General features: G+C 41.1%; 1 protein-coding gene across 1 annotated transcript in view; it reads right to left on the bottom strand.

Moving 5' to 3' along the window:
- jmjd1cb (jumonji domain containing 1Cb) overlaps window positions 1-21,816 on the bottom strand; it is a 172,430-nt gene extending 150,614 nt beyond the window's left edge. Inside the window, exon 1 of the mRNA XM_037081078.1 lies at window positions 21,391-21,816. Coding sequence (XP_036936973.1) covers window positions 21,391-21,546 — 156 coding nt within the window. The 5' untranslated portion in view covers window positions 21,547-21,816. The remainder of the gene's footprint in view (window positions 1-21,390) is intronic.
- Window positions 21,817-22,119: the final 303 nt, after the last annotated feature.

The raw sequence follows: 22,119 nt of genomic DNA, 5'->3' as shown, positions 1-22,119 counted from the left end.
GTCTGACAAGCTGTGCAGCTTTATGGCCACCACTGCTGACTGTATATGAAGATAGCAATCCCTGTTTACCATCATATGTAGCTATTTAGTACTTGACAACGTACAGTATATAATGAGCAGACATGAGGACATAGTGATGATAGTCTGATCCAATATTACATTTTACAACAAATTATAGCTTGCAGTGGCAGCTTGTAGAGCTTACATATCTGATGGAGATTTTGTTTGTCCAAAGAATAAAATGTAAGTGTAGGTTTAAATGGTAATGTGCGGGGTTTCCAGATTCAGTCTTAACTGCTCACAGACTCATCATGGCACCCCAGAGCAGCTGACAATGCTGCCCAGCATTCAGCAGTGGCAGGCGATAGTCATTAGCCTGCATTAGTGTATGTGTGACTGTCCTCAGTCTGCAGAGCCATGAGGACAGAGTGCTGAAGCCACACCTCCACAGCTGCAGAGACATGCTCACTGTTTATACTGAATGTTGCTTGTCCGCACTTCTGAGGAGGAGTTGGGAACTTTGTGTGATCATGTGTGACACCAACTTTTCAATTATCTATTTTGTCCATTGACTAAAATGTGATTAATCTTTCAAGTTATTAGTTCAACATCATCTTGTTCAAGTTTCTCAGTTGTAATAAATAACTCCTTTTGGTAGTTTATACTGTTGTTGATGTGGACTGTTATTTTGGACCGTTGGTTGGGTGAGACAGGTAAGTTGAAGATGTCATCATGCACTGAAAATACACTATATTGCCAAAAGTATTTGGTCACCAGCCTCGACTTGCATAATTCAAGTGACATCCCATTCTTAATCCATAAGGGTTTAATACGATGTTGGTCCACCCCTTTGCAACCATAACAGCTTCAACTCCACAAGGTCTAGGAGTGTGTTTATGGGCATTTTTGACCTTTCTTCCAGAACCGCGTGTGAGGTCACACACTGATGTTGGATGGGAAGGCCTGGCTCTCACTCTCTGCTCTAATTCAGCCCAAAGGTGTCGGGTTGAGGTCAGGACTCTGTGCATCCACACCAAACTCTCTCATCCATGTCTTTATGGACTTTGCTTTGTGCACTGGTGCACAGTCATGTTGGAACAGGAAGGGGCCATTCCCATACTGTTCCCACAAATTTAGGAGCATGGAATTGTCTCTATGCTGAAGCATTCAGAGTTCCTTTCACTGGAAATAAGGGGCCAAGCCCAGTTCCTGAAAAACACCCCCACACCACAATCCCCCCTCCACCAAACTTTACACTTGGCACAATGCAGTCAGGCAAGTACCGTAATCCTGGCAACTGCCAAACCCAGACTCGTCCATCAGATTGACAGATGGAGAAGTATGATTCATCAATCCAGAGAACGCATCTCCACTGCTCTAGAGTCCAGAGGCGGCAAGCTTCAAACCACTGCATCCGATGCTTTGCATTGCACTTGCTGATGTATGGCTTAGATGCAGCTGCTCGGCCATGGAAACCCATTCCATGAAGCTCTCTTCGCACTGTTCTTGAGCTAATCTGAAGGCCAAATGAAGTTTGGAGGTCTGTAGTGATTGACTCTGCAGAAAGTTGGCAACCTCTGCGCACTACGTGCCTCAGCATCCACTGATCCTGCTCCGTCATTTTATGTGACCTACCATGTCGTGACTGAGTTTCTGTCATTCCCAATCACTTCCACTTTGTTATAATACCACTGACAGTTGACTGTGGAATATTTAGGAGCAAGGAAATTTCACAACTGGACTTGTTGCACAGGTGGCATCCTGTCACAGTACCATGCTGGAATTCACTGAGCTCCTGAGAGGAGTTTGTTTGTTTGTTTGTAGAAAATTTGTCTGCATGCCTATGTGCTTGCTTTTATATGCCTGTGGGCATGGAAGTGATTGGAACATCGATTTCAATTATTTGAATGGGTGAGTGAATACTATAATAAAGCAATAAAGTGTATGTCATGTACATATGTTCACAATTTTAGAAAACTTTATCAACAAAACATTATGTTATTAACTGAAAAAAATGAAGCAACTAATCAATAATTAAACTGATTATAGAAAAGTCTCAAATAGAGAGTGACATGCAGACAGACACTGAATAAGTGCTGACGATGAGAGGGAGAGTCCTGAGTGAGGGAATCTTTCCTCTCTCTCTCTCTCTCTGGTAACAAGAGTTAACTTGTTTAATTGTGGTTCACATTCCAGCTGAGACACACCAAATAACAAGTCTACTCACACCAGGCTTGAAGCAATATTCAGGATTTCAAGCACTGTAGGTGCTGCAGACTACATAATCTTAATTTGTTATGAATATTGTGACTTTTGTTAAAATTGGATGCTATCAGTTCATAATGACTTTACTAAACAATTTTACATATCTTAGAATTGACTAATTGTCAAAAAGACATGTTTTTAACAGACCGGAATAAAACTGAGAAATAATAAAATTCCTCACATCTGAATCCTTATGTCTGGACAATGCATTCTCTATTATTTCCTGCATTCTACAGTAATGATAATCCAAACTGTCCAGGTAACATTGTAGTCAGTCAATACAGTGTCTCGTTTCCATCGCAGCAAAGATGGTGAATTGGTGATTCATAATGGCAACAGTTTTTGCATTTATATAAATACTATATGAGTTTGGATGTATCTGAAATATTAACAAAAGAGTGGAAAGCAATAAACAGGCAAGACGTTTGCATTTTTCCATTTTGACAACATAACATAACATTTCAATAACATGGAACACTAGAAGAAAAGAACAGTTGAAAACCTTCCTAAAGATGAAAAACAATATTATGGTCTGAAGTGTTGTTATAAATATAAAATATAATGTACAAATAAAATATCATAAAAATAGAACGTTTGAAAACCTTTATAAACTGGACAGATTTGAACACTTAAGATTAAGAACAATATTATGGTTTTAAGTAAGTAAATATAAAGATACAAAGTAAATTACTCAGCTTTCACACTGAGGTAACAGACTTCAGCAATAAATCACAAATCAAGCAACTTGTTTGATGGCCCTCAGCCATTTTGTGTTCTGCTGACCTCTCTGTGCTCCTCCCTTCCCAGGTTTTCCTTGCCTTTCTCCCTCCCACCTTTTTCTGGAGACTCATTCCACCTGTGGCCTCATCTATAAAGACATGGCCTTTTTCAAGATGGCACCCTCTATCCCTCCAGGGAGAGGAGGGAGCACCAGCCAAACTGGACCCTCTCCAGTTTGCATATCAACCTGGCATCGGAGTGGACGATGCTATCATCTTCCTCTGGACAGATCACTGTCTCACCTGGAGAAGCCTGAAAGCACTGTGAGGATCATGTTCTTTGATTCTCCAGTGCCTTTAACACCATCCAGCCTGCACTCCTGGGGGACAAGCTGGAGCTCACATGGGTGAACCAACACCTCACATCCTGGCTCCTGGATTACCTCACTAATGGGCCACAGTATGTGAGGACTCGGGACTATGTGTCGGACAAAATAACCTGCAGTAAAGGGGCCCCACAGGGAACAGTCCTGGCCCCTTTCCTGTTCACCCTGTACACTGCAGACGTTTACCACCAATCCCCTCAATGCCATCTACAGAAGTTCTCTGACGACTCTGCTATCGTCGGCCTCATCAGGGACGGGATGACAGAGCCTACAGAGAACTTATTCAGGACTTTGTGGACTGGTGCCAGCGGAACCATCTCCAGCTCAATGCCGGAAGACCAAAGAGCTGGGGGTGGATTTCCGACGGCACAGACAACCTGCACACAGGTGAACATCCTGGGAACAGACATTGAAATGGTGACATCTTACAATAAACTGGACTGGACTGTAGTGTTGCTTTTGTCAACAAAAATTATGACTAAATATCTTTGTCAATGAACGTTTATCACGTGACGGAAACGAGATTAAATGCAACGTAAATGGTGGTCATGTGACGAAAACTATAATCAAATATATAATGCAATATTGTTGATGAAAAAAACAGGACTAAATGTGGTTTACAAAATAAAAGCTAAAGTATCTAATTTTCGTTCACCAAAGCGAGACAAGACGAAATGTAATGACGTTATTTTGTCTCGCTATTATTATTTTTTTTGCAATATTTCTGTTTGCTGAGTCTTAGTTCAGGTGCTGCATCAGGTTGCACTGCAGATGCAGGCAACGTCTGTTCCTCAATCCGGCATCGCAGTATTATACATATTATGTCACCTAAAGGTGGCACATACATTATACGTGGCTATATATATATATATATATATATATATATATATATATATATATATATATATATATATATATATATATATATATATATATATATATATATATATATATATATATATATATATATATATATATATATATAGCCTAGCAGCTGTTCGCAAAAAGTTTAGCATTGGAGGGTCGTCACATGACACACTGTTGATGACGCTTACAGTTAAAATCAAATAATATCCTAATAATTTTGTGGTTTAGATCTTTGTATTTTTAAAATGTTGAATCAAAATAATAATCATAATAATAGTCATTTAAAAAACTTCGGTAGCAATTGATAGGTCATAGGGCTGAATCTGGACTGGAAGCTGGGTCGCGATTCTGCCTTCTCACACAACAGGTTCATGGATCTGCATGTTGCAATTTCTGCTTCTATACGTGTATCGTTACAGCCCTACAGGCACTTTATAGAAAGGTCATCAACGTTCCCACTGACTCCTTGTGAGCAGCGACCCGCTCTGTTCATACATGGGCTCAAGACATTACAACAACTTGTAATAAGGAGCTTGCAGGGTAAGTCCATCTAATGTCCAGTCCAACTATTTGACTGTGACAATACCTTGGACCGGTCACAAATGTCAAGCGATAGGTTCATTTACATATGGACACTATCTGCTAATGGCTTTGCAAGAGGTGTCTGAGGTAAAAAATTAAGCATGCTTAAAGCTCAGTGTGAGAATATTTCGTCCAGAAAGGCAAAGGAGTCTAATGTAGGTTAAAATGTGTGATGTGACTCTTTAGTTTACTAGTCCAGTTGATTATTGCACAACTGTATAACTGCATCTGGCATTCTATGCCCCACGACTTGACGCGCATTCTACTGAGCACCAGGCAAACGCATTCTACAATGCTCTACCGCATTCTGTTCCACTCATCCCCTTTAGGTGACATAATAAGTTCCTCTATGCCCAGCATGTGTTCTGTAAGGGATAATGTATAGAACGGCAGTCATCATCCCTTCAGGGCGGAAAGACCCCGACGCGAAGGTACGTCTTGTCAGGACTTATTTTCCCAATAATGACCACCGTTCTATACATTATCCCGCTTACTACACGGCTACTTGCCAACACGAAAAAAGCTTAACCCAATGTGTCTTTTTGCAATTCATTTGTTACCGTTCATAGTGTTTTTCAGCAGAGAAATATAGTTTGCCAAACCGATGCCGTTTCACTTCTCTCTCTTCGCTGCTTTCCTCTCCTTTTCTCTTCTTGACCAGTGACGACAACTCCGCCTCTTGAAAAGACTCGAAATCACAGTATTTAACAAAAATATTAAAGTTACTGTGAAACTCATCCATACTAGTGGCCTAGGAGTATGTTTTTTATGATATGAAGCAGACTACAGCTGACATTGCTTTGCAACCAAATACGCTGGGGTGATAGGTGACCGGATGGTCAAATATCCTTAGCAGCAGTCAAACATACGAAATTGACCGCCGAATGTTGGGAAGGCCCATTTATGAGAATGGAGCATTCTACAGCATTAAGAAGAGTCGTGTTATATATGGCAATATTCTAACCTTCTTCACGATATTCTATTTGGCAGTGTAGGCTGTGCAATCACTGAACACAGAAGAAATCATTTTAATAAGATATACGATTTGTAACACTTGTGTACTCAGTTACATTCTATTCTCTTCAAACCAGTTTAAAGAACTGAAGCACAGTTCAGTTGGTGAAAAGAGACAAATTGCACTCATTTTCTCTGTTTGTCTGAAATTCTCCTCTGTTCTCTGGCTCTGTGCTGCTGTATTGTGCTGTGATCCGGAGCTGAAGGAGTTAAGTTCTGTGCAGTGGGTGAACTCAAAGGAACTGGTGTTCACGTGGCTAAGCCGCTGTTGCTATGGGAGAGAGGCCAGACAGAGGAGAAAGAAACCCCTCTCTCTCCGTCTCTCTCACATTCCCATTTTCGCTCTCGCTCGTTCTCTTTTCCTCCTCCTCTGCTCTCTCGTTCTCTCTCTGCCAGAGAGCCTGGCTGGCTGAAAAACCAAACGACTAATGAGGGTACACAGCTCTCGCTCTCTCCTTCTCTTCATTTTTCAAATAACATTCCCTCTCTCTTTCGCTCCTTCTCTCTGAAACACCTCTCTCTCCTCCCTTCATCTGCCCATCTCCCCCTTATTCTGTCTCTCTCCATCGTTCTGTCTCTGTTTCTCTCTCCTTTCTTCGTCTCTCTCACTCGCTCGCCCTCTCTGTAATATCAGAAATCCAGCCAGTGAGTCATGCACCAACAGCACAAGGCCAGGCTGAATATGCCAGAGCTTTTGAATGCTACCAAGAATTAAAGTCAAGATGCATTTGAAGACCAAAGCTAAGAAAAGAAGCACACATATCACTATGTAAAAATAGCTACCAGAAGCAGTAAGCTACTGATGAGACAGGAAAAAAAAACAGGACACTTACTGTTAAAGGACATGAAGTTCTGTTATGTTTAGTAGAGATACGATGCCCACTGTACAGCCATCTCTCCACTGAATACATCAGGTTATGCAGCACACAGAGAACTATCACAACATTAAAAAAGGAACACGCAACAGTGCGGTAGCTTCTGGGACGAGACCCAACAACCATTTTCATTATCATTGTAACCCTGATCAACTCGTCTCGCTTGGAACTGTTCTTTGTGGGTTTTCTTTGGGAAAAGTTGTGAATAGTACCTGGAACTTTTTTGGTATCACATCTATCGAGGTTCCAAGGGAGCTGAGCTGACACTGAAAGGTGGAGTGATAACAGTGAGAGAATTTAACAACCAGCCGACTCATTGTCTATGCTCCGATTTAGATTTTCTTTTGTAGCAATCTTCTGTGTTGTTGCCTTCAGCCTTTACTGAAACAAAGACTTTTGTGTCCTTAGTTTGACAAGCAGCAACATAGTGAGGCTAGAATCCTCAGAATCCTCAAGATGATGTCAAGGCAGTTTCATCCAGCATCATTATGACAATCAACAAAGAATCCCACCTACATTGTGAGGTTAATATGGAGTGGAAAATGAAAATTTGTTTTCTAGGTTTCAGTGCTTAGACATCCTGTTGGCTGGGATCATGAAGCTTATGAATGTGCCAGAACAATGATGTGAAATGTCCTATGAACGTCAACCATTGCTATCAGTGAATGTCATCTTGTCATGTCATTGTCCGAAGCGCTTATCCCTTTCCACGGGGTTACGGGGTGTTGCTGCTGGAGCCAATCCCAGCCTTGTCTCAGGGCGAGGGCAGGGTACTCCCTGGATAAGTCGCCAGCTCATCGCAGGGCCTTCACTAGTGAGCAATGTGGGGTTCAGTATCTTGCTCAAGGACACTTCGACATGCAGCTCAGCACTGCCCAGAGCTGGGATTTGAACCAATGACCTTCTGATCACTAGTCGACCTGCTCTACCCGCTGAGCTACAGCCGCCCTTGAATGTCATCTTATTTGTTGATTTTGTGAATCACCACAGACAAATGTCTTGATTTGTCCATTACCTATATAGTGCTTATCAATACGAATGCATTTAATTAGTTACGTTTAATACCGTACAATACAGAACAAATCATTCAGTTAAAGTCTAATGAGAGTGAAAGCCACAGTCAGGGACAGGACAGGAGAGATCAGGAGCTAGAGAAAATGAGAGAACAGTCAGGGAAGACTGGTACAGGACAGGACTGGTAGAGGAAAACATAAACAGCACGGCAATACAGAACCAAACAGGACAATGCAGCCAGAGGGAAACAAGGGAGAGGACAGGGAAGAGGGTTCAGTAGCTATGACACAATTAATCTAATAAGCCAAGTGTCTGTCTGTAGTGGTAGCAGTAACACAGGCCACTGCCCTGAGGCCACAGGGACATCACTATATGCAGTTAATATTATCAATCATGACCTTCACTGCCAAATGTTCAGCTGATGCTGTTTTATTTCTTTTGGTTGCTTAGAGAAAACAAACTGTTCTTGAGGACAACAGAGACCCTGTTTGAAATTCAACAGGAGAGACTTTAAGCTGCCTATTGTCATTCATCACCCTGTAGTGTCCCACTGGCACAGAGAAATCCTGTTAATATAATGAATTAGTTGATGACAAGATTAAGCGTATTACATTACAGGGTCAACTGGTGTCAGTGAGGACAGCAGAGACACACTTCACACTGACAGGTAAGGCAACATTCCATCAGCCCCAGCTTTCTTCAGAAAGGTAGGAACAAGTAACGATTACAGGTTCACCTCAGGGGGTGGACAGCAAGACCATTCACTCGGCCTGAGTCTGTCCCAAAAATAGGAACATTTCAAACAGCAGTAGATGACATCTTGTCTTCTACTTAAAAGGAATGATACAGCCAAACTAGATGGACATGTATGAGCTACAGTTGCTCGATCCATTTGGGAGATGTTCCAAACTGAACAAGCACAACCTCGTCATTACTGTCTACACCAAAATAGCTTCCTTCACATTCTTTGGCAAAAGAGTCTAGGGTTAGAGGGCCTGACCAGTTTTCCCTGACAGCAATGTTCAAACATACACAGGACAGCTCTATCAGCTTCTCTATCTAAAATAAGTTAAGTCTGGATTTCAATCAGAGCAGCTGTGAGCACACAGGCTGTCTCATTCCATATTCCCTGATGTAGCCTAGTCACAGTATGGTTGGGCTGCTTCAATAACTCAGTGTTTACTGAAAAAGACTATGGGTATACTGTCTGATAACCCAAACATAGTTCAACATAGTTAACAATTAGAAGAGGGGGATTATCACATTTCAGTGGTTCACTACATTCATGTCCCATTTTTATCCACATTAGCTGCTTGTGTTGTGCATGGTGGCTGCATTGCTGTCGCAGTGTGACTCATGGATGGATGGATGGATGGATGGATGGATGGATGGATGGATGGATGGATGGATGGATGGATGGATGGATAGATAGATAGATAGATAGATAGATAGATAGATAGATAGATAGATAGATAGATAGATAGATAGATAGATAGATAGACATAAAAAACAGATCACTCACAGAAATACAATAGTAAAAGTAAAAAAGTACAGAGAATGTGAAGAAGACAGAGCAGGGATATAATCAGAAAGAAAGAAACAGTGTAAAGGAAAAAAAAACTGCCCTTCACCTATTGGGTGTATTCTCTACATATCTGTGACATCTTTTACAGATACAGACATTAAAACTTTTGCAAAACGCTGCAATGATGTTGATATGACTGTCTACTTGTTGTTTTTCCAAATCTCTAGATGAAGCATCACTGCATCCTCACTTGACACAAGCGTGAGACACACTAGTCACGCAAGTACTGTGTCTGCTCTAACCTGTAGACAGGGACGCCCAAATGAAAAGCAAGAAGTTCTGCCACACACACATGCTGCACACACATCCAGTGTGAGCAGCCTTTAATATACTATCCACACACATACTGATTCATACTTATTTGGAAAGTCATTTTGCTCACTGTGCTCTGACATCATTTTAGGCTGCAGAAAATGCCTGACTTATCCCCTTCACTCAGACTTGAACAGTTGCTACACCTGACTAATTGGAACACTTATTTTCTGCCACTGGGGTCTGATACTTTTTTGGTGAAAGAACATTGAGAAAGTTCTGAAATCATTGGCAAATTATTACCAAAATGTATCTGGACATTTGCTCTTTAGTCAGTATGCAAAGGACTAGGGGTGGGAGAAATAATCAATTCTTAGATGCATCGTGATGCAGACGTGGATGATTCTGAATCAATTTACAAAAGTCAAATATCGATCTTTTAAATGTCAATTGACGTAATGTTGACAGAATTCAAGAGGCGGAAGTGCAGCGCAGTCGAAGGTGTGCACATAGCAAAAAAACATGAGATGGCTTGGCGCAACATTCAACTGGCAGCCAATGCAAGCGTGTGGAATCATTTTGGCTTCTACGAAGTTAAAGCGAAAAAGGACGTGGACAAGAGCCACACCATATGCAAGTTGTGTCAAACTAAATTACAATATTTTGGAAACACAACAAACATGAGAAATCACATTAAACGTTTCCACCCAGAGGAGGAAGAAACAGTTGGTTGTAGTTGCGTCCAACCAGAAGACCATCGAGCAAGCGATATCAAATTTTCCACCCAACTTGGCAAGAGCGAAGTGAATTACAAACTCTATAGCAAATTGGATAGCCAAGGTCTTGCACCCGCATTCAGTTGCGCTTTGTTGTTTGTTTTTTATATAGGCTACAGTATACTGTTTTTCTCTCAGGAATATGCTCATTGCCTGTAACAGGAGGATTCTATATTCATAGAAAGTCAAATCTATTTGTGACAAATAAAAGCCTTTTCTTTAATAAAATATTTGAGAAGGTTATTAATCTGTTTTCTTTAATGATCATCACAAAAGTAGGAAGTGATTAGCAAACTCTGAGGAGCAAACTCAGATTTGATTAATATTATTATTATTATTTGAAATTTAAAAAATGTTGCAACAAGATGCATCGATAATTGGTTGAGAATTGAATTGCTCTGAATCAGAACTGAATCAAACTGTCAGGTGCCAAGAGATTCCCACCCCATCAAAGGACTGAACTGGTCCCTTGTTAAGTGATGACTTACTCAACACAAAAATCTTGCTGTAAAGTGAAAACCGGAGCAGTTAGATGATGTCAGCTTATGCTGGGCTAATTTAACAGGGTTTTGTGATCGGAGTTACCAAAAATCCAGGTATGGCACACTGATTTCTACATAGTTCCATAAAGCAGAAGACATACAAGTCACAGAGCGAACCATCAAGTCAAAGCCCTGGAAAATCTCTCGAAATTCACGGTGAGGGAAACGCATTAGAGTGGCTGAGCAGAATTCACGCTGCTGCTAGTAGAGTGAGACAACACTGGGAAACAGTCAGTGGTCACAAGCTTATAAAAACAGTTTGATGGCACACAAATCCACACAAGTGTTTGGCAATTAGTAAATTCAGTACCTATCAAGTGTTATGGGTGTTCTTTTGTCCCATTTGTCATAGACATGATGTATTTTTAGCATTACATGCCTCTAAAATCCAAATTCTACAGCAGGCTTCTATTGTGGGCCGTGGATGAATAGAAGTAAGGAAGCACAGTAGAGCATTCAGGTCTGAGAAGGTCCCCCAAGAACCACGGCAGCTGTTGAGTAGTAATGTATTCCCAGGGTTATCTGGGAAGCCTACGAGCCTATAGGAGACTTTATGGCTGCCGTTTCTAGCACTGCGATGTAGCACAGCTTTAGCTTTAGTGCACTGTGTGTGTGTGTGTGTGTGTGTGTGGGTTGGGGGGGTGGGGGGGTGCGTGTGTGTGTACGATTGGTTTAAGAGAGATGGGGGAAGGGTGCATCCATTGAGAAATCCAGCCAGCCCATCCTGGCTTCAGATTACATTTTCTTTCCTTAGGCAACAGAAAACAACGCACTTACACTCTGTGTATCCAGGCACTGTGCTGCCCAAACACCAACATAACTTGGATGTCACATATAGCAATACTCTAGTTAACCGTGTGAATATCAAGTTGGTAAATAAAGACTCTGGCACAATTTTACATGAATAGGTGGCAAATGGACTGTATTTATATAGCTTTTCTAGACTTAGCAACCACTCAAAGCACTTCACAAACAAGCCAGTCTTCACCCATTCTTCAGCACACTTCCAGGTGTAGAGTGAATGGCTGGGACCACTCTACCTACTTAGCCACAGCCGTCCTGTGGCACCTTACTTTAATCTTCCTGATTGTACTGAAATTCATTATTACAGCCACTACCCCCTTTCACGTGGACAAGCCGCATTATCACCAAAGCAGTGGTTCGCCAATTCTCTGCCAGTGGTCATCCACACAAAGCCAGTCAGTGCCGGTGTAAAGACAAACTGGCGCTGCGGCTCCTACAGAGGCGTGGCGGTGTATGTCATGATGATGACATCCATGTTTTTTCAAGGTGTTTCCAGGGCTTTGTCCAAAATAACTCACTACTTCCTATATAGTGCACTACATAATGACTACACCATTTTATAGTGCTGTCCGAATGTCTAGTGGGAAATATTATACCTAATATAGTGCACTCTAAGTATTCCACAATGTATCGCAAAAAGTAGTGTGCTGCGCTGCGCTGCGCTGCGCTGCGCTGCGCTGCGCTGCGCTGCGCTGCGCTGCGCTGCGCTGCGGAGGAACACATGGAGGTTTCAATTCACATTTCAACTGCACGACAGTAGTGACATCATTAATGGCACTGCAGTAGTGTCCAAAAGTGAGTTTCTATATTTGCTGATGAGCTTACTATATAGTCCACTATGTTGGACTCCCTATGTAGTGACTAGGAAGTAGGGAATGAGTGGGTGATTTCAGACACAGCCCTGGTGTCCTGTCAATCTAAACCTGCAGACGGTTTATAATCATATGGATGCTGTTATAATGTGTTGTGAGTGAGATCCTGTGTACAACTGCAGTATTTTTTTTCCTCATATAAGCTGCCAAAGAGAGTTACAGTTACTATCTTACTTTTGTTTGGTCATATAACGTTGTGGGACATTTCTCTTTATTTTGTTGAGTGAGGGACCTTTGTAGTTATCAGACAGTATGGTCAACACGCCCTCGATACTCGACGCAGCATTATCCATTCAAACTGGTTCGGTTTGCCAACACAGCACCTCTGATACTACCTCCAGAGTCATATCAGTGCCGGAGCGAAATTTCACCCCTTGCCGCCTCCGAGACATTCACACAGAGGCGGAGATTTGGCACATGACCACAGGAGGTGTGAATGAGGCTACACAAATCTGATAAACAGTAATGAACTACCACCTGGGTCTATTTTGGAAGTTAATGAAACATATTTGACTCCATGTCCCCTGATATTATACTATGTGACCTAGATCCACACTATCAAAACTTAGCATATGACAGGTCATTACCCATTCAGCTGCAAAACATGGAACACTGGTCATATTTTTGCACTTTCCAATTGCAAACTGACATATTCACTGAACATCATTCAGAATAATTTCAAATGAAGTCCATTCTTTACCCAAACAAATGGTGTAACTAAATCAATATTATATGTCTGCAGTAGGGATGTAACAGTTACCGGTGTCACGGTAAACCACAGTAATAATTCCCAACAGTGAAGGTTACTATCTAAATTTTAATTACCATGGTAACCGCCACGGTTGATAACCACGGTGTGGAAAACTTGTGAGATACTTCAACCAAGTTTCACTACGCAGGCGCTATGTGCGCTTGTTATGTAGTGCAGAAGACATGGCGGAGGGAGGACATGACAGAAGCGGCCCTCAAGGCATTTTTCTGCCTTCAAAGAGAACTAAATCTGAAGTCTGGGCGTATTTTTGTTATTATAAGAATGCTCAGGGACAGCTGGCTGAGGATGGCAGCTCTATCTGCTGCAGGAGCTGCGAGAAGAAAGTTGTTGCGAGGAGTGGCAACACATCCAATTTACGCGACCATCACCCTCAGCTGTTCAGCGAATGCAAGGTAAGTTAACCTTAACCTCGGATGCATGATGTTTGTGTATGTCGAGTTTTCTCTGTCTAATTTGCTGTTGTTACCAAACCATAAACTGCCGTAACCAGATAGTGGCATAACGGAACAAAGTTGATACATGATTTGGCATGTTATCTGAACTGCTTATCAATGGTAGATTTCACTTTTTAAAGTCAACCTGATGCAGAGCTGCAGTGAGGATGATTTGAGACAAACACATACTGGGTGGACTGATTTACTGAATGCAAGCTGACCGAGATGACTGACTTTCATCTCAGCTCCGTTTACCAGAGAAACAAATGAGCAAGCAGAAAGAGAGATAATATATATAAGTAATATCAGAAATACATAATACTTGTGGATTTTTTGTAGAATAGACTATATATATAAAGAATAATATAAAATGGTGAATATAACAAGTGTCTAGATAATTAATTTAATGGAATGGAACGGAACTTAACATTAATCCTTTTCATTTTGATCTAAAAAAAATAATGAACCTGCTTCTCACGAAATGGATATGATCTAAAATGTGAGTTTTGTGATGTTGGTTGCACCCTTAGTATTAAGTAACAATGACAGTAATAAGTAATAATGACATTTTCTATTCATTTTTTCACAGAGAGTGTCTACTGGCCAATCGAGTGCTACTGCCAGTACATCTCATTCTACCTCTGTAATGCAGACATTAAAGGACATGTTTCAAGAACAGGCTGGCTCATCACAAAAAGCCAATGACCTATTTTGCACAGTTTTGATACAATTGTTCATACTTGTTTAATGTTGATTTTGCAGTGTTTTGTTAAGGTTTTGGATTTGGACTATTCTAATATATCTATCAGTGTTTCAGTGTTTTTTCAACATTTTGAAGACATTTTAAAAATACAACGCTATACCAATAACCGTGATAATTTTGGTCACTATTACCGCGGTGTGAAATTTTCATACCGTTACACCCCTTGTCTGCAGTGGCCCAACTGTAGCATCAACATAAGAGGGTAAAAGCTTCTCTCCTGCCATGTTTATTCTCTATGTCTCTGGTTTGTGTTTGTACTCTAAACAATACTGCTATTCACAAGCCAACACACACTAACATACAGCTTAGCAATGTTTCTAAACTGGGTGAACTGCCGCACTGCAACAACCACGCATGGATTCTGTATGTGGAAGGTTCTTCCCCGGTCACAGCCTGTCATTTTCTGCTGATTAGCCACACAGAGATGAACCTCAGGCCACAGCCCTAAACAAAACTAACAACCACAAACTGGCAGCACTGCTACTGTACACGTACACACACACACGCAGCAGACTGTAATGGAAAACAAAGCCTCCTATAGGCAATGACCTGGCTGCCCTGCGCTTTCCATTCATTGTGAATCCAGATGAGTGTGGCAGTTTTATGGCTAATGTGGCAGCTTCGAGTTCTGCTGCTGAGCTTTTTCTTTTTCTTTCAAATTGCATTAGTGTCCCTCAAGTCCCTCCAAAAATGTATATGCAAGAGAAATTACAATGCTGTTTAATGCTCAGTATTTTGTTTTGTATGTCACTGTTACTCGTCTCAGTTTTAATGTTCATCTCAGTCTCTGTTGTTGTTATTTGAGCTCCTCTCTCACATATTTTTCTGATTGAAACTGTTCCTGCAGTGCCAAAATTGGGTCACTGCAAAGGAATTTACAATGGCATTAATGGAGTCCTGTATTTTAATACTTTCTCTGTGTTCTTTAATTGTTTTTATGCAAGCACACAGAGAAAAGCATGTTTTCTTTGTTTAGTTATATCAAATTTTGTCAGTTTCATCAGGTGGAGAATAGGGATGCCGCAGCTCAGGAAATTGGTTAATAAACTTGTGACAACACCAGTCTTACATCAGATTACATCAAAGATTTGATACTGCACCTTCACAGTTAATGCATTTAACAGGCGAAAGACATTTCCTTTCACTATGGCCAAGTCATAGGATATGTGTTTGTCAGTAAGTTAAGCACTTACAACTGTAATTCATAATAACTATGACTACAAAATAAGACAATCATTTTTGGGGGGTTTCTGACAATGGATCAGTTTGAAATATTGAAGGGAGTAAGGGAAAAAGAGGGTGCAGCCACAGAGAGCTGTTCAAATAAGATCTGCACAGAAACTTCTCAGTGAACTTTCAGACTCAACCTCCTGCCTTTTGTGCAGACAACAATTCCATTGCATTCAACTTGATGTCCAACTGTTCTTGCTCTTTCCGTGTTGTGATATGTGACTCTGCTGTTCTGTGCTGCAACTCTGCTGCTGCTGTATGGAGCAGACACAAAATCAGCAAAGCAACAATGGGGGCGGTGAGCAAGTAATGTAACACCGGTAATACCAACTATTGCAGCAAGTCTAGTGGAGCACACTCAAACAGTGAGTCTAACTGGATTGTAAGATAACAACTGCATGATTGCTACAAATATTAGTGGTATCATTTCTCCTAGATCAAAAGCAAACAAAACTGAACTGACTCTTGTTCACATACAACTATGTCAATACCTTTCATAAGTGTTTTAAAAAAGCTCTATGTAACAATTTGAGGCAATTTACATGTATAATTACACTTTTATTGGCCATATTTGAGTGGACTATAACATGACGTGAACAATGAGACCTTCCCTGTGTGTGTTGGTTAACTATATGAGCCTGTGGACAATTTGTTGAGGTTGTTTAATGCTGCTGGACTGTCCATTTCTTTGTGAGGGACCTGAGCTGGATTTTCTGCAACAGTGTATTCAGCATATTCCTGAGTGCCTGTTTCTGCCCCGCTAACAGAGAGCAACCGTAGGTAATGCAGAAATGGAGTTTCCTAACATATACTAATGACTGGCTTCCAGCACAACACAGACTTTCCACAGAGCCCCTTTAAGATATGACAATAGATAACAGGACTGAGCCTCAACCTGCAGTTCATCTTATCACATATATTATATCATATTCACTAAGCAGTTATGAGTATTATGCATTATGTGGACTAAGGGTTAGATAACGAAGCTACTCAGCAAATAGATTATCCCAAAAGAATAAATAACAGATTATATAGTTGGGCTGCCAACAGTTACTTCTAATGTGACCCTTGTCACAATACAGCTTTTTCTATCATCTTAATGGCAGAATTGCTCCTAAAGCAATGAAGCAAAATGCATCAGTAATTCAAAGACTGTTTACCTGTCCTCATTTCAGTTGTTCAGTCTACATCTGCTTACATCTGATGCCAGTCAAACTGTTCTGATAATTGCTCGACCAGATGTCTATTATAGGGCCACCACAACACTAAATGGTCTGACGTAATAATAAACGGATAATAATAATAATAATAATAATAATAATAATAATAATAATAATAATAATAATAATACACATGATCTATGAAGATGAAGCAAAAGAAGGTGAAGCATAACCTGCCACAGACAGCTATCACAGTTTCCAAACTATACAAAAATGTAACTGTATCTACTAGAGCTGTGCAATATTACGATCGTAGTGCAATATGTAAAAATGTCTACCGTAGGATATAACCCTCTGTTATTTATCATAATTTTAACATGTAGGCTACTTGATTAGCACTAACGTTAACATACACTACGGTTGAAATTTAATACGATGTGTGAAGCACAACTCAACGTCAGTATGACAGTGGCATATCCAAATTTTGAGTTCAAAACAAGTTTATTGTATGAAAGCGAATGTAACTGCAGCAACGCTACTGCTTGTGGTAGCATTTTTACGTCATCCGCATGACTCGTTTACAGCACTGGTCGTTCGGGAGACAAAGCAGCATGGGGGAGATGGAGTAGAGCACAATAGAAGACGAAAATAACATTACTAGTAAACAAGTAGAACCCCAAGAAGATTTGTGCTGAAAAGGGGAAACCAGAATTCCATTGTTTGGCTTTGGTTTGGGTTTAAAAAGTCAGACACCGACCAAACAACGGTAGTCTGCAAAACATGCAGCCAACAAGTTGTTACTCGCGACTCGAACCCATCAAATCTTTTCTACCATTTCAAGACACGCCAGGATATATATCGTTATCAGGATATAAAATTACTTGTATCAGGATATAAAATTTTATCTATATTGCACAGCACTAGTATCTACTCAGAGTGGTCATTACATGTAATAACCCCAGCAGAGGTATAATTGCACTGTCAAATATTTTCTGTGGTGTTTATTGGCACGGCAACATTACATTATACATTACTCTGTACAGAATAAAGTGTTAATCTTGAGCTCTGCTCAAAATAAAAAATCTTATCGAATGCACAGTGATCATGAACAGTCTGCAGTAAGTAAGGGGGTATGAAAATTGACAGTTATCATAAAGTGTATATTTGCTTATTTACAGTATTGAATTCTACTGTATTGGTGTTAGCAAAAATATTCTATATTACGTTAACCTCAAGTTTCCTGTTTGTCAGGTTCAACCAAAACAAACCTTCTGCTTTCTATAACTTAAGGATCATTGTTACCAATACTAATAATTGTCCAATCCTGTTAACTCTGACACCATTCTGAGACAGTCATATTTCTGTGAAAATCTCATTTTAGACATTTAAGACAAGGCAAAGCAGCAAATCTTCCCGAATGTAAATGTTTCAGCTCTCTCTTAGGATTTTTAGCAATTTAAGAACAGTCTGATGAGTTAATTGTGTATCTAACAAAGGAATTGTGATTATCTTATAAAGTTACCAGCCACTGTGAAGGATAACTCTTGCTGATGGAGCCCAAAATATTTCAGGCTGAGCTCAACATAAATGCATAGTCATACTTATTGACTTGTTTAAACTGCTTTAGTTTTTCCACTAATAATCTAGCTGTGAGCCTATAAGCTAAATGAGCTATGCTAACCCAGTACACTCCTGCACTACTGGCCCATCTGACCACAGACACTTGACAAAGGCCTGACAGCTTGGCTTGACACACTTCTAATCTAATCTCCAATCCTCCTTCACTGTATTCACTCAGTTAGTTAAGCCTCTTGCTAATGAGACTGTGCCCCATTGTATGGAATTAAACCATAACACTACCTACTGCCTAAATCACATCACACACATGGACCAATTCTACAAGGGAATTAGGAAGCTGGGAGCATGTTTGTTGTGTGTATTAAATAACTACATGCAATATGCCCGCTAGACAAGGGGACATGTAATTACACTTGCAAGAAGTGTTTAACTATGACAATCTGGTCTGACTCACAGAAAGCAGGCTGTTGGTATAGGCCTTTCATTGGCTGAATGTTTCAGAGCAGTTCTCCTTCCCTTTCCACTATCTGCTTATTATTAATTAAAAGATGGCTGCATGATTTGTCAGTATATATATATATATATATATATATATATATATATATATATATATATATATATATATATATATATATATATATCGCCGTAGGATAACGTATAGAACTATAGTAATAATCAGTCATTCTAGAATAATGGCATGAACTGTTGTGGTTCCCTATGCATGTAGGACCTGCATGTCACTCACAAGCAACAAGCACCTCTCATGTATCCGAGAACCTCTAAATTGGACTAAATTATGCCATATCACACAAACTTCTCTTGTAGATGCATGTGTGTTCAAGTTGATTTGCCTTACTTGACATTGCAGGTCCTGTGATGTGACAATAGTGTATGCAAACATTGTCATGCCAATGCTAAAACTCTGTATAATGCAGCCCTAGTTAAAAGCCCAAATCACTGCATGAAACAGTGACAATCTCTGAGCTATAAACCAACACAATGAAATTGGCAAGTTTGGCGAAGATATCAATCATGCAATTAGGCAGATTAGTGGTTGTTTTACAGGGACTTAGTCGTTTCAATGCCAGGACTCACATCCACACATGCAAAACAAGTTTCTACCAACGCTGTTTTGCAAGTGCACCTTCACAGCATTCTAGGTTTAGTTTTGCCCAAAACGATTGTGATTGTTCTATAGTAATACAAACAAGCCAGAGATTTTCTCCTCCATTTCAGAATGGTTAAGTTCAGCCGGACCCTTCTCCAGTGCTAAAATCATGAGAAGATGGGTCTGGCTATGAAGGACTAATGACACTGCATTTTTATGAAATCATCCCATCTCAGTATTCTCGTCAAAATACAGACCACTTGATATACATGCAGCATAACAGAAAGCTAGGAAGCTGTAAAACCTGGAATTTATCGGTCTCTATCGCATAGAAAATACCATGAGCAGTCAAAGACAAGCACAAAGGACCACTGAAATGTATGCTGTCTTAAATAAATGTTTTACTATACATACAGAAAAAAAAATGCACAAGCACTGAACTCTCACCGATGACACGTAAATGTAATCATACAAATACCATACACCTATGATTATTTTATGACAACGTTGGAACATGTAGTATCCAATGCCTTACAGTCTTCCATAAAAAGCACGTATGTGCACTGAAATCACACCAAATAATGAGATTAGAAGTGTGCTAGGGTTTGGCCACTTATCTGCATAGGCAGATCGAAGGATTGAGTGAACAAAAGAAAATGGGTAACAGGCACGTTGTACAGTGAGACAGGACTGTGTATGTGCCAGCCAAGGGCTTGTCAGAGCAAATATTTTATTGTTTGCTGGTTTTGGCATGTTAACCCATTATGAAAATAGATATTTTTTTAACAAGGAGGAGGAAAATTCAGACAGATATATTGCCAAGATTGTTAATCCACCCCTGCCTGCCTACTAAGACTGCAATAAATACACATCTAGTAGTAAATATGTCTGCTCCAAAAATCACAATTACCTACGAGTTATCTCGGAATTGTAGACAATATTTCACATGAGGACAAACTACCCATTGTTCAGCCTGCAGCAAGCCAGTTTTATGTTTTTACAAGTCCCAGCATTCCTGCGCTCCTGTCCAAGTCGGAGGCTTTTTGTCAGGCAGACGAGGCTTTACGGTCGATCATCAAGCTCAAATAACGCGGATTGTTGCCAATAACCACGAAGTAACAGGGATTATCTATCGTGAAGGCTGTAACTGGATAAATGCAGAAAGCCAACCTTACTCCCGTCAGCTGATTCACAGTGTACAGCAGATTAAATCATTGAGCTGCTCGGGACTTGAATTCCTACACATGCTGTTAGAAATGCAGCCGCTGTGAGCATAAACAGGTTAAATCAGGTTAAATCCAGGTGTTGATGAGGAGATGAAGCTTTACATCGTCTTATGGCTTCAACACGTAGAGTCCTGACATGGAGCCCACTGAGGGTTCACCATCCTCAGCAAATATGGACGACTGTGTGAGCTACATTAAACGCTTCATGGGTCAGGTAAATTTTTAGATGTTCATGTACATACGTGTGAGGGTTCTAGACCTATCTGGACCGAGACTAGTCGTGTTTGCTTTCCTGAACCCCTGCTGGCAGCCTGCCTCCCGTTAACTCTCCTGCTCAGTGCTCAAATAAAAAGTCTGACTCACCACGACACAGATAACACTGACAGATAGGTTGGGTGAATCAGTGATCAATAATGAGGTATGACCACTGAGCACAGGCAGACAGCCACAGGAGAGTTTCCGCCTGTAACATCGCCTCGCTGGCTAACAGCCACCAGCTACAGATTTTACCGTTTGCTTTGCATGTAACAGACCGAGGAGCGGGGCACCGTCAGCGCTTTGCTTACCGTCAGGTCGGGATTGTCGTTGTCACGGTGGTTAACGGCTCGTATGACCCCGGACCTCCACGGCCACCGACTGATGTCGCCAATTTCAGGCGGCTCGTCCCCGCTGACACATAGGAACCGCTTCCCGACCAGCTCCGGCCGAGCCTCGACTGCCATGGCCCTTCGCTGGTCAAAACCCCCCTCGAAAAACTTCCCAACAACGACGCCCTTACAGCCCTGTCATTTACGACATGAACCCGCTCTGAAGAGTCCAAGAGCAGAAAGGAAATTAAAAAAAAACCACACACACACACACACACACAAAGTAATTCGGTGCTAAGCGCTGATAACCGACCCGGGGGATTTAAATGTAGCAGTCTCCACCCGCTAGAGCGTCAGTATCTTTTCTCTTAGCGTGAAAAAACCATGGAACACTGAGCCGCATCACCGCCGACATCCATACTGGTGTTTCTCCGCGGGATCCCTCGGCATTCACGGACCGCAGCACGGTGATGTCCCTCCGCTCAATTCAACCTCAGCTACTATTTTCGTAGAACGGCACCTGAACGGCTCCAGAACAGTTCGTACTTCTTGAGGTGCCACGACACCTTAACCATAAGGTGTAAACACCTATTGCCTCTGTCACCAGCAGTGTTACCAGCAGTGCTGCTGCTGCCCGGCCCGGTCTGGTCCACTGCACGTATCACTGCGACCACTGTGAACAGCAGCAGCAGCAGCGTTACTGTTCTC

This window comes from Acanthopagrus latus, chromosome 20 (assembly GCF_904848185.1).
Source record: "Acanthopagrus latus isolate v.2019 chromosome 20, fAcaLat1.1, whole genome shotgun sequence".
NCBI classification, from domain to species: domain Eukaryota; kingdom Metazoa; phylum Chordata; class Actinopteri; order Spariformes; family Sparidae; genus Acanthopagrus; species Acanthopagrus latus.
Note: the sequence above shows the minus strand (reverse complement) of the source record. Positions and strands in the feature narration are given on the sequence as shown.